General features: G+C 36.3%; 1 protein-coding gene across 3 annotated transcripts in view; it reads right to left on the bottom strand.

The window, feature by feature from the left end:
* The window catches only part of pde5ab (phosphodiesterase 5A, cGMP-specific, b), a 137,000-nt gene that overhangs the window by 75,661 nt on the left and 46,516 nt on the right, over positions 1-14,823 (bottom strand). For 2 of the 3 annotated variants that reach the window (XM_030162523.1, XM_030162522.1), the window contains exons 1-2: positions 7,261-7,571; positions 2,081-2,618 (exon numbers count right to left, since the gene is read on the bottom strand). In XM_030162523.1, the coding sequence (XP_030018383.1) occupies positions 2,081-2,618; positions 7,261-7,358 (636 nt within the window). In that variant the 5' untranslated portion in view covers positions 7,359-7,571. Of the gene's footprint in view, positions 1-2,080; positions 2,619-7,260; positions 7,572-14,823 lie in introns of those variants that run through there. The other variant, XM_030162524.1, reaches the window with a different exon arrangement.

Raw genomic sequence — 14,823 nt, forward strand, 5'->3', positions numbered from 1 at the left:
CTGGTAAATCAATGTTGTAGAAGATGACGGTGTTTCCACATTCACTATGGGGCCTCTGAACGTCCAAATGGGTCATATCTGATGACCATGAAAAGATGATAAACTGTATTTTACACCAATTATTTACATGTATTAACAGGATTAGTGGATGAACAGGTATTAAACATTTTAGTTCAGTGGATGCTTTTAGTTTCCAGTGGATAATCGGGTCTTTATGGGTTATTTGACATTTACCAAAGGTCTAATAAAACCAAAAAGTGCAAATAACAGATATGTTTTATGAATTAGGGATTAAATATAACAGGAATATGTTAAGCTTTTACCAGCTAATGCATTTTCTCCTTTTCCTTGACAAAAAATAGCTCCACTTCTTTGTTTTTAATGTTTCACTGACTTTCCTCTGTTAAAATGATCGATGTTATGATATTTTGCCCAAAAATAAAAAAGGCAAAATACACAACTTCTGTTACTGCTGGGATCCATTGTGCTGGCTGTGAACCAGAGTTGAGAACCACAGCCTGTTTTCTTCCAAGGGGTTGAGATTTTGATGAATTATCACGTATACGGGAAAAGCTCACACTTTCTTTCTGAAAGCGAGATTTGATGAGTGACACCATCCATCATACATGTACGAGTGTTGAGTAACGAGGCCAACTTGGCAGAAGGACTGGAGCTATAGGAGTCAGTCTGGTTCCATCCAAAGTTAACCCTTCAGAGAAAATTCCTAGACTCTTGTTGACGGATTAAAAACATGCTCACAGAAGTGCTTTCTAAAAATCACCTCATGGCTACCATAGTGCACACAATAAACGGATAATGTTGGATGTTTGAGGGAATCTTATTCTGATGCTTTACCATAATCACATGTTATTTCTAGTCTTCCCACATGAAAGTACAATAACTTAAAATAACAGGTGAAGCTAAAGGCGTCTCACACTTATTATGTAACCTTCTAATGACAGTTATTTAGCTGAACTACCACAATCCTGACAAAAATACACTACATGTACAAAAATACTGGGACACACACATCACATCTAGAGCTTGTAGGAGTTCCCATTCCCACTGATCTCAAATATAACCATGATATAAATAGTCATATAAGTTGTTCTCAATTATTATGATGATAAATGTCAAATCAATAAACTTGTCTTCTTCCTGAATGAGTTTTGAAAAACAATGTGGTTTAAAATGACTGCTTTTGGTTAGAACATGACAAATATTTCAGAAATCAAGAGGTAGAACATTTAAACAATTTATAGCGACGAAAAAAATACATTCAATGTTGAGTAAAATTATGTAAAAATTACTTCTGATTTTCATTTTGTAAGGTTTTCGATGGCACTGTAAACTAAATTAACCTTGAAGAGAAAATAAAGCATTTATTCCAATATAAAATTATTATTATTATGTACATATTGTAGCCCAGCCTTCTGCTAGTAATGAAAAACCTGAATTCCAAAATTTTTGTTCAAACATTATATATAAATATATATATATATATATATATATATATATATATATATATATATATATATATATATATATATATATATATATTATACTTCATATAATTCTGGAGTGTTTCCCACTGTTTGAGACTTCACTGTTGCTGTTTTGATGTCATCTTGTTGCACCATCTCTATATGTAAAGGTTTAATGCACATGAATGAAGGATTAGACCCAGCTGTTTCTGTCAATCTGCTCAACCTCTATTGTTACCTTTTTCTTTATATAAGTCACTAATACAGGCTTTATACAGGATATCTGCACTGTAAATTTTTTGTACGCAAAGCCTAAACAGTATAATTTTAATCTATGAGTCCCATTCTTCAATGTGTGTACTGACTATTCTTCTTTAAAAGGTGTATTTGTATAATGTAACTATTTTGGAGTTTTAACAGTGTCATTCAATGAAAACAGACAGAAAAAGATCATTATTAGTCTGGTGTTAATCATCAGGGTCCTGAAAGCCTCTGTATATCTTGTGTTTAAGAGCAAAAACTTTGTGAATTTCACCTCCTCCTGATGTCTAACTCTAACACAGAGTATAATTTTGACCCACAGCCCCTCTCCCTACCAGGAACAGCGAGTAGCGGTCTGCGGCGATTAGCTCATTGATGTGGAGGAAAATCTTGTGGCAGAGTGCTGTCACATCCAGATGACTGGAAACGTCCTTCACCAGTTCCAGCAGCCTGGCACAGCGGTCACCCCCACTGCCACTACCTGCCCCACTACTCCCACTTACTCCTCCTCCAATAACACCACCCTCACCCATCACCGGACCCCGCAAAGGAACAGTTTCACGATCAGCGTCAGTAAGAAATGTGAGCGAGCCCTCTGAGTCTTTCACCACAATGGGTCTGAGTGGGCGGTCAAACTCTGACGCTGAGATTTTACGAGTTGGGGTGCCAGGGGCCGGGCTGGGGACCGTGGCAGGGGATGGGCAGCGGTTGTCCAGGAGACTGAGGGTGGGTGGGAGGATAGTGGAGGTGGAGGCAGAGTGGGGGTTAGAGTCTATGGAGGACTGGTGGGTCCGCTGCTGTGGAGGATTTTCTTTGGAGGCAGATGGCTGGATGGTGTGGACACGCTCAGCGAACCAGGCATTCACCATCTCCCTGAAGAAATGAACAGAGAAGAAACCAGATCACTACAAACTACAACTGACAGAGGAGGTGGACAACCTGTAGAGTAGGTGAGAGTCAGGTAATGTGACACCACTTTTAGCTGAAGGGATGGACTAATCTAGTATAGACTTCAATAACTGGATTAGGTTTTTTATTAATACATAAGCAAAAGTAATAAGCCAAAATTAGTTATGCACATACAAACACCAATAACATGACAGGATCCAATATAATGAAAAAAAAAGTGAGACACCTTTTAAACCAGGCTCAAATGCCAAAAACAAACAGGTAAACAAGACCATGAAAGGGAAAGATAGGAAACAGTACATAACGTATGTATAATTTTCTGTTTACATCTCAGTAATTTTAAGCAGTCATAGAAGGTGCATAAGAACACTGTGACAGAATGTGATCTGAAAAGTCATATAGATCAACTCCAAGATCAAGAAATCTTCTATGAAATTTATTACAGTCTAAAGAGTGTACAAACACCAACAGTAATATTAAAACAATATAACCCCCCCCCCCCGTGAAAATAACATTTAAAATCACACGGAGAACCTTAAAAACCCAATGACAAATGAATTCTTCAGTATTTTAGTCCTGCATTTTAGAGTTTAGAAAATGTGTATATAAAAGAGACTCCAAGTAAATGAAGGAGTTGATCAAAGTTAAATATCTGATTAAAATTATTCATTTTACATTAGACAGATTATAAAGCGGATGGTGGGTGATTACAGGTAGATGGTTAATTTTTCAACCTCAAAAGATGCAAGAGTCTACTTCAGATGTGAATCTTATATTTAGAAAGAGCCATCAATATACATTTTAATGGTAACTTTGACTTCAGGAGCAGTTAGATGAAGCAAAGTTTTTATTTAAAGGGACTTAAAGGGTATGTTATTCCAAATTGTCCCAGACTAATTATTTACACAATGTCAGGAGACTGTAAAGCTAGCATGGATATCACAACACAACTTTAGCATAACAGCTTCATGTGGAGAAAAAAGTACCTAATCCCTGTAATTTATAAATGTTGTCCTTTGTTGTGTACTTAGTGACTTGTAATTTTTAAAAAATAGAATAAAAAAGAAATAAAAATAAGAACAAATAACACAAATAAAACAAAGTCTGTTCTATTTTACTGGCACTTTAACTGAGTTGCTAACTTAGCCTTAGCATTAGCAGGAGGAAAGAAAAGGTTACAAAAGGAAAAAGTTTGAGGAAAACCCAACTGAACAGTCCACAAACTTTCTTACACCAGTGCAATACTCGGTTGATAATTAGTTTCAACCCTGTTTAGTTAGTGACTTGTGACTTTAAAAAAAAGAAGAAAACTTTTTCTCCAATAGTGCTTTAGCTGAGATGCTAGCTTAGCCTTAGCATTAGCAAGGGCTGAGAAAAGGACTTTACAGACATAAAAGGTTAGAAAAAAAAAGTTGGAGAAGAAATATCAGTAAAAGAATCCACAAACCTGCTGCCACCAGTACTGGGTATAGGCCTATCTCTCACTATATTTCATTTCAGCTTTGTCTAACCAATAAACTCCTGCAATGTCATTAACACACAAGGGTTTCTACATCTATAAGTGAACAGTTCATGGTCCATTTTAAAAGTAAGACAATGGGAAATTCAACTTTAAAACTTTAAAATTATTGTCTTACAAAACAAATCCCTACCAAAATAAATCCCATCTTTACTCAGAGCTTGATGCTGTCGTAACATTAAACAGTTTTTCTTATCTTTTCTATTTCAACCTTTTTAATTGATTTTTAAGTGATAAACGTCCATGCAAAAACACATATAAAACATAAACCCCACAAAGGAAATAGTGAATAAATAAAAGAGTGAAATAGAAAGAATAACTACACAAGTACAGAAAATCAGAAGAGACTGTCCTAATCATCAGTGTCTGTCAAAGCAGAATATTAACCATATATCACATATACATGAATAAAATCTTATTTTCACATTTGCATTAAACTCTAACTCTTATATGTATCTTAGAAATAATCAGCAGATCTTGTAGAATTTATCAACCTAACAGCATGGCATTAAGCTTTCTAGCTTTGTAGAGGATAAGATAGGCTCGATCGACTGTGTAGTAGGTGGTGGGGCAATGGTTTTTCTATTCAGTAGGATTCAAGCAACACAGCCTCACACTCCAAAATAAATAACTAGACATTCAGAGATTGCAGACTCTTACCTCTGTATATTCATTATACTATATATGTTATAAATCAATTCATTAATCATTAAAACATGTTCTGTTCAGAGGACAGGAATGAGTTTTTCTGTCATTCTTTGTTTTCTGTTCTTTGTGGTGGAGTGGATGTGATTCCACTGCCAATACTGTCAGTTCTGCTATTGTCAAAGAGTGTAAATACCAAACCTGAATATACCATGTTAAAAACTGAGATATGTTCATCAAATGTGCCATATCTAGAAATCTATGAAAGAAACTAGAATTAAAAGCTGATAAAACTGAAAAAAAACAAAAACAGTAAATTCAGTCAAATGCACAAGCTATTTTTGCACCTTAATCTGTTTGTGCAGTTCTGTCAGTTAGTTGAGGTTATGGCCAAAAACAGGATTTATGAAGTCACAACAATGTTGACCTTAAACCTTCAGTCACCAAAACCCTAACCAGTTCATCCTTGAATCCAAGAGCAGACAGACATGACATCCCAGTGACGTTAATCTTCGTCCATCAACACCTTTTTGCATCATCTTTGCATCCAAGTAAACATTTGTGCTAATTTTCACAAAGTTCTGTTAAACCATTTCTACAATAATTCCCCAACTAATCTATCAAGAGACCTTCATTTGCACTTTGGCTGCAAGTAAAAACTAATGAAAATTTCAGAACTACATGAATCCAGACCTACAAGAAAATAAGTCTAGTGAGGCATGTATCTTATTAACATCTGATCAGTAAGTTCTCTACATTTTGGGAAAGTAAAAGTCCAATCAAAGCATTCCTGAATTGAAAATGAAGTCTTGTAGATGATATAATAAATGGACGTGGGTAAAACAGTGAGTGTTGGGTTTGGCAGCCGCACTGGATAATTATATGATGAACTGTTTTCATTTTGCTCTGTAGCCTCTTAAAGTATTTAATGTGGATATTTACTGCAACAAATCTAATGTGTGCACGAGCCAGCCATCGGTGTATGTTTTCATGGGAACACTAAACTGGATGTGATTATGGAGGAGCTCTCTAATCAGCCAACACATTGTCCAATCACCTCCTTCATGGAGACACACATGCAAACACATGTGTGCGCTCCGTTTGACCTCACGCTGATCGAACATAAGGTCATGTCTTGACTCCTGGTGTTTCCAACCCACAAAGTCAAAGGCCCTGTTCACCTGAGCAGGAATCTAAAGCATGGAAAAGACGGTAAAAGGCGCTGCCCGTGAAATTAACCGTGGTATTTTGGGCTCTGAGCCAGGCACATAAAACTTAGAGAGCCAAAGAGCCGTTATCTCGCCTAGTAGTGTGCACAAAGTGTGTGTTTGTGCATCCGGCGCTGTGTGTAAGACCCAGTCAGGTTGAGTCCGTCTTACTCTATCTCCCATTGAGCGCCGGCCTCCCCACAGAGCCGACCCTAATGTATCCAGGGGAGCTGTGGCTGAATCAATACCTCTCTAAGAAATGCTTCTCAACCAGAGCGGCAGAATGGCTGATGTGTGCAAACCTCTTGCGTGGAGCCAATCAACTTTTTGCTATTGTAATGCAGTCAAAAACAGCAGGAGGACAAAACAACAGAGCCTAAGAAAATTTGTGTTTTTTTTTAATGGAAAATATGTTAAGATGAAAATGGGTTTGTGACCTGAGAAGAAAGACAACTTAGTGAAGTTGCCATGGTGGTTTAAGTGGTTAAATGGGTCTGAAGGGGTTGGTCACTAAAACAAACACAGACCTCGAGTGTCCTGATGAAGTACTGCCGGGCTGATGGAATACACAGATATGGCTGCTGCAAAATCAAACACTTTATATGGCTTCTCCTGGCTGAAAAACACAGATATAATTCCAATGTGTGGCACCTTAAAACATATTAAGTGCCTGAAAGAGGGAAAAAAAGTAATCATTTATGAAAAGTCTCTGTGGAACACTTGTAAAATTATCACCAAGGAACTATTCAACAGCACACAGTGAATTAAATATCCTCATTGGAAGCAGTAAAAGTTAATGATTACAGGGCTGTATGCAAGTTGCAGAGCTGTAACTGATTGTAGAGTGGATGGTGAAATGAAATAGAGCTGAGCTGAAAAGAACTGGTGAAGGGCACCGTGGAAAAGACACGGAGGCAGAGTGCATTACAAAAACGCACGGCAGGTATAGACCACCTGAGAGGTTTCAGGTCACAAATGCGGACCTGACAGATGTATGGTCACCTCTTCTGGATTAGGCTGTTTGCTCTTAGATACGATCAGTGTCCGCTTCCTGTCTTTAATTGAGAGGTTAAATGATATCTCGAATGAAAACACTCAGAGGAAATTAAACTGTTCCTGAGTTTATTTGCGTTAAATCCCTTTGGAAAGCACTCACACACGCACATAAACAAACTAAATCAGGTTTAATGTCCTAACTCCTTCTCTGTTATTTATTTATTTATTTATTTATTACCTTGACGCCTTCCTGATAAAGTAGGAGTGGGTGAACTCCAAGTGGTCGTCCAGCCACGCTTCCATCCTTTCGCTTTCCGGGGAACAGCAGTCCTCCATGGCGCACAGGCGACAACACAGTCTCCCACTGAGATCAGGTTGCTGCCTACATCTATACACGGAAGACCCCCCCCACCCCACCCCCGGTACCGAACGGATAGGACAGAGACAGGGGGAGAGAGACACGCACACACGCACACGGAGCCGTGCGGGGAAGCGCTGCTCCGGGCCGGTCGCTCCTCGGTAGGTCCGTCGGTGCGCGCGGATCCTAAAGCGGTGACTGTGCGCTTCCGAGTTGTTGGTGAAGCGACGATTGGAGGATGAGAGAGAGAGAGAGAGGGAGGGAGAAAGAAAGAGCAGGAATACCCCTCTCTCACCCTTTTTACTAGAGGCACAAACTTTACCAAAATAGTGTCGGAGTAGTGCGGTGGCCCAGAGGTGCAACAGCCCAAGAAATTATCCATATAAGAAAAAAAATAAAAATAAAAAGAGAGAGAGAGAGAGAGAGAGAGAGAGAGAGAGAGAGAGAGAGAGAGAGAGAGAGAGAGAGAACAGCCCAAAAAATATCTACAATAAGAAAAAAAAGAGAACAGGCCCAAAAAATTATCCACTGTAAGAAAAAAAAGAGAACAGGCCAAGAAATTATCCATATAAGAAAAAAAGACAGAACAGCCCCCCAAAATATTTACTATAAGAAAAAAAAAGAACAGCCCAAAAAATCATCCATATAAGAAAAAAAGAGAACAGGCCAAAAAAAAAAAAAAAAAAAAAAATCTACTATAAGAAAAAAAAGAGAACAGCCCAAAAAAATTATCCACTATAAGAAAAAAAGACAACAGCCCAAAAAATTATCCACTATAAGAGAAAAAAGACAAAAGCCCCCCCCAAAAAAATCTACTATAAGAAAAAAAAGAGAACAGCCCAAAAAAAACTATCCACTGTAAGAAAAAAAGACAACAGCCCCCAAAAATTATCCACTATAAGAAAAAAAAGAGAACAGCCCAAAAAATTATCCACTATAGTGAGTTATGCGTTAATAACTTAGGAAGATCATTTCTAAAACCAGAATGCATGCACTGCACATCAATGTTCATTCGACAGTTTTCTTTAGAGTTGCATTAATTTTGCACCGACTTTTAGTATCGATGATGGAAGAGTCAGATCACTGTGTTCAGTCTTATCCATCATGTCCAAAAGCTTCTTTCTGGTGTTCAGGTCTGGACTCAATGTATGACAATGATGTCCCATGTCCACTGAACCACTCTTTCACAATCAGATCCTGATGAATCCTGGTATTTTCATTTTAGAATATGTCTGTGTCATCAGGGAAGAAAATAATCCACTGATGTTCAGGCCTGCTTATTCAGTATATTCAACTTCAGCTGATCTCATTTATTGGACACATAACATTACTGAACCTAGACCTGAATCAACCCCAGATCAAAACACTGCCCCCACAGGCTTGGACTGTAGGTACTAGGCATGATGGGTAATCACTTCATCCACCCCTCTTCTCTTCCTGAATTGAACTATTTGTTTAGTTAAATGCTTAGTCCAAAGAAAACATATCATTCATCATTCATTTAACTTAAAATTTACACATAGAAGCAATAATTCTGCTGGACATGTTAACAAATAACTTGACAAATGAGTTTATTATAGCCCATAATTCATTATTTTATTTTGTTCTGCATAGTTTTAATCCATAAAGACCCAAACCTCCACCGGTGACTAAAACCATCAACTGATCTAAAATATTTAATAAATTCTGATCCACTAATCCTACCAATAAATGTAAATAACTGGTGTAAAATACAGATTTTCATCTTTTCACGGTCATCAGATATGACCCATTTGGACCTTCAGAGGCTCCGTAGTTACCGTGGAAACACTGTGACCTTCTAACATTGCTTCACCAGTAAAACCCATGGAGTTGGATTAATGACAGTGAATGGACACACTCATTTTAACATTCAGTTATTGATATTTTTGCTGTAAAGGTCATTTTTCTTCAGTTTTCTATGTTTCTAATATAATATTAATAACTTTAATGTGAGTTTTTTTTATTAAAATCTACATGAGCAGCAAATTCAATACGGGAAAATGCATGATTTTCACTGAAAAAAATGCAAAATACACAGGATAATATTATAATAAATGATAAATCACAGAAGAAAGGTAGAGAGGAAAAATTCATTTGGGAACTGCAACAAAAGTAGCACTGGGTGTTTATGGGTTAAATAATAAATGTAATAAAAATAATAATAATAATAATAATAAAATAAATAAATAAATAAAATAAATGAATACATAAATTAAAAAAAAATAAATAATAAATGTAGATATGGGATAAAAAATAAAAAAGCATACATGATTAACAAAACATGGTAATAAATATACACTGATCATTTCTTTTTATTACATTTTACCTTAAATGGATTAAAGATTCAGTATGTGGTGAAGTGTTGAAGGTGCAGACTGCAACTGAATGGATGCCCGCCAACCCTCACAGATGGTAGCCACAAAAACCATGTATATTCCTTGTTATATTCAGTGTGTGAGCTTTTTAAGGGGATTTTAACTCCGATCCACACTCAGACATACAGGTGACAGTATTAACCCTGGATATGACTTGTAAAGAAGAAGAAGAAGAGGGAGTCTAATCGGAGCTACTGGATAAACATGGTGGAGCATCATGACAGACTCTGCCAAGGTGACCCTCCCTCTCATTCCAAGGTAAAACGCATGTCCACGTGACAATACGCTAATGGAGAGATAATAACTGACATTTTCTGCAGAGAGATCCGCTCAGAAATCCCTCTAAATCAGACACACTGTAGTTTTAACATAAATGAATTAAGAGAACACAAAGCCAAAACAGTAATATCTTCAGACATGTTGTTATTGTTAGAGAGGTTTAAGAGATTGTCATGTCTTCAGCCTCCCCATATTTCACCATCCTCACCCTGGGAACGACTAAAAGGACAGTGTCCAAGGATGTGAGTGAGCGTATGTGAAAAGCAAGTATTCATGAACAAGAACAAATGATGTGAAGAGCGATAGAACAATCTGAAATTTACTCTAAAACCGACATGGAGCCACTGAAGTGACTTTAGGACAGGTAGAACACTTAAGATTAACATTTAAGATGAAGTACCTGAGGTTTAAGGATTAAGGATTAAAGACTAATAAGTGGTTTTAGTTGGATTTCTGTATTTAGGAATTACAGTTGCGAAAACAATTATTAGACCACCCCTTGTTTTCTTCAATTTCTTGTTCATTCTAATGCCTGGTACAACTAAAGGTACATTTGTCTGGACAAATATAATGATAACAATAAAAATAGCAAAAAAGAGTTCAATTTCAGAGCTGATATCTATGCATTTTCCATGTTTTCTTGATAATAACCAAAATCACTTCAGTTCTTACATCAATATCTATGGCATTGTGCTGACAAAAACAGTGCTTTTAGGCATTCCATGTTTTCTTTTCTGTCTTTTTTAGTCACATGATACACACAGGAGTTAGTATTTGATTGCATAACCATTGTTTTTGATGACTTTTGATGGTCTAATAATTTTTTTCTGCAAATGTATTTCATTTTAATTTAGGAAAGCCTTGATTTATCGCAGAAAAGTTTGCCTGAGTAAAATTTACTCAAATATAAGAAAATTTGACTCCACTCAGATAACATTTGGTCCCTCTCTAAAAAGAGTAAAAGTTACTCTGTGGGTAGAGCTCTCTAAACTCAATACAGAGACAAACAAACTCTTTTTGAGGAAAATACTTTTGACTCTGGAAAAAAATGCTCAGTAATTTTGTTCTGTGCACCGGCAACCAAAATCATTTACTGATATAAAACGTTTAATACCTATTTATCCACTAATCCTATCAATACATGTAAATAATTGGTGTGAAATGTGGTTTGTCATCTTTTCTTGGTCATCTAATATGACCCATTGGGACGTTCAGAGGCTTCGTAGTTACCATGGAAACACCATCATCTTCTACAATACTGATTCACCAGTGAAACACATAGAGTTGGATCAATGATAGTGGATGGACACACTTGTTTTTATGTTCTGTTAATGATAGATTTTACTGAAAAAGTCACTTTTTCCTCCATTTTCTCTGTTTTTGATAGAATAACCCACAACTTTAATTTGAGCTGTTATGGACATCAATCATCATCAGTAAATTAAATGTAGAAAAATACCTGATTTTCATTTAAGAATGCAAAATACTGACCATATTATTAGAATAAATGATGATAAATCATTTAAGAAGAGTTAAAAATAAAGAAAAAATATATATTTTGGGAAGTGACACAAAGTAGCACTGGGTTTTTATGGGCTGTGGTTATTTTTGTCAGAAGAAGCATCAGTTAAGTCCAGTATAAGGTTTTTAGCCTTAAGCCTCAGCTTCGAAGCTGAAAAGGGTGGATGAAAGGGTGTGTGGCGTTAAATATCATTTTTAAAATATTCTTTAAATAGTTGTATTGTGCAAAGTTATTGGGTTCTTATAACCCACTGTCTCTCCTCTCTTTCCCTACCTACTTTCTTCTTTACAGATAAAAATAATAATAGCATATCCTCTGTAGAACCATCAGATCTCATAACTTAACCTCCCTCATTCCACCCTCTTTGAACAAGGGAACATTTTTGGAAAGTTAGAAGAACAGTTCATTATAAGAACCTTCAGCCAGAAAAGATGACAGTTTTTATTTCTAAATAATGTACCTGGATTGAAAACTACACAGGACAAATTACTCAGCATTTTTTCCTGAGTTAAAAGTGAATTTGGCTCTATGTTGAGTTTGGAGAGCTTTATCCAAAGAGTAACTTTTACTCTTTTTTACAGACGGACCAAATGTTATCTGACAGAGAGAAATTTTTCTTCAATTTGAGTAAATTTTACTCCGGCAAATTTCCTGTGAAGGCTAAAAACCTTATACTGGACTTAACTGAACCCATAAAGACCCAGTGCTACTTTTGTGTCAGTTCCCAAATGATTTTTTTTTCTCTATTTTTAACTTTTCTTAAATGATTTATCACCATTTATTCTAATAATATGGTCAGTGTTTTGCATACGTAAGTGAAAATCAGGTATTTTTCAACAATTAATTTACTGATGATGATTGATGTCCATAACAGCTCAAATTAAAGTTGTGGGTTATTCTATCAAAAACAGAGAAAATGGAGGAAAAAGTGACTTTTTCAGTAAAATCTATCATTAACAGAACATAGAAACAAGTGTCTCCATCCATTGTCATTGATCCAACTCTGTGGGTTTTACTAGGGAATCAAAGTTGTAGAAGATGACAGTGTTTCCATGGTAACTACGAAGCCTCTGAATGTCCAAATGGGTCATATCTGATGACCATGAAAAGATGACAAACCACATTTCACACCAATTATTTACGTGTTTTGATAGGATTAATGGATAAACAGGTATTTAACTTTTTAAAACAGTAAATGATTTTGGTTGCCAGTGGGTGTTTGGGTCTTTATGGGTTAAAATATAGTGTCATGACCTGTTGCGGCTGGGCAGTAAAACTGAACTTAAGATGAACGCAGTTATTTAGAGTTTCACTTCACTTTCTTTTCTAATAATAAAATCAGCAATATTTATAAAACAAAGCCTTAGGGACTCAAAAAAAAACATATCAGATACATACTGTGGAGCATAGAAACTAATATAGAATACAAGTTTTTTCTGAAGTAATCTGCATTAAATACTCTGCTACATAATGATCCATATAAATATGAAAGAAAAAATTAAGCCTAAAGTGCAATAAGTCTTGTGCAAGTTTTTTGACCTGTTTATGAACTTTGTGCAGACTTTCCCCCGTTTCTGGATCTCGTCTCTTATCAAACATTTCATCTCCTTGGAAAGAAAAATATTAATACAACTTTTATTAAGCACAAAGAAAAGTAAAAGCTGTGTGTGTGAAAAGGTTAACAATAAACCAGGCTTAAGTAATGTGATGATAATCTTGGTAGTGAGCAAACACACTCGTACTTCTAGTCTGTTGTTAGAGACACGGTGTGTTATTACAGGAAATTAAAGTCACAGGAGAGCAGCACAGACACACTGAAGTCTCTATGCAAATATTTAAGGCAAATGTCCTCCAGCCGAAAGCGCCATAATAATACACATGGGAAACACTCACCCAGGCAAAGTTTGGAAAACTCACCGCTGAGCTGCACAGATGGAGTTTTTGTGACCGTTTAGATTTAGTTTTACACCTCGATGCTCATTTGCAGAGAGTAAGCCATGGAAGATTTGCACTCATACATTTGATACTGATTCATACAGACTGCAGTACAGGACTCGTGTCTGTTATAATGAAAGTCAAGGGTGGGACTTCCTCACACTCCAATATGAGGATGTTTAAGACCCTGTTCATTGTATTTTATGTTTTATTTTTCAGAATAAGTTCTCGTACAGATCTGGTTTCACTTCCTGTCCAGCGTGTCTTCACATTCCAATCGCATTCCCATCTTCATGTATGTATACCCCATTGTTTCCCCTTTTGCTTAAGATTATTTTTAAGTACATTCACACTTCCAGTTTTGATTGCATTAACAGGTTTCAGTCCTAATCTGACAGATGACAATGTTTTGTTTTTGTTCTTTTTTGGAGAAATGGGAGATACTTTGGTACAGAGATGTATGGAGTTGGAGCCACAGGTGTTGGTATCATAATGTGATCGGCCTCAGTGACAAAGATTTCATTCAACATTCCTAGATGAATACATCAAGAGCTACTTTTGGCAAGCTGGGAGCAGGATTGTGACAAATGTTGATCTAGAGCAGTGGTTCCCAACCTTTTTCAACATCACATATTTCTGGCGACCTCAGACATTCAAAACAGAGACTTTTTTTTTTGTTAAAATTAATTTGTTTTTGATCATGTAATAGTTTGCTATACTATGTTGCAAATAAATGTTAATTTTAGACGATATTTAGTCTATATAATGTATACTATTATGGACGGAGGCAGAAAAGCCAGGTGTAGATAACTGCACAAAGTGAGAATATGATTTTCCTTGGTCAGGATATGTACAGTCAGTCCAACTTGGATTTACAAGGCTGACAATTAATACTGAACAAACAAGAACTCAAACTATGAATTATGAAAGAGCTGCAGCATCTGAAACTGACCACAATGAACATTTGAAAGATAAACAGTACCACAGTGCTTCAGTTTCAGCTTCACAGTTTGTCATGTCTTTAAAGTATTGTGATTGTCTCTCAACTCATCATATATTTTTTATTTGTAAGTTTTATTTTTGTCAATTACTAGAAATTCCAGGCGACCCCACGTGGGGTTCTGACCCCAAGGTTGAAAAACCCTGATCTAGAGTGATGTGATTTGTTGTGTTCTTGCTCCCTGACTTAAAACCGTAAATGAAAGCGTCCCAACTCAGATCAGACTCAATGTGACTTGTGTTGTTTACATTGTTATAAATAACAGATATAGAATAGAATACAACATAATATCCCCCCTCCTCCCTCACACT

This window comes from Sphaeramia orbicularis, chromosome 18 (genome assembly GCF_902148855.1).
Source record: "Sphaeramia orbicularis chromosome 18, fSphaOr1.1, whole genome shotgun sequence".
NCBI lineage: Eukaryota > Metazoa > Chordata > Actinopteri > Kurtiformes > Apogonidae > Sphaeramia > Sphaeramia orbicularis.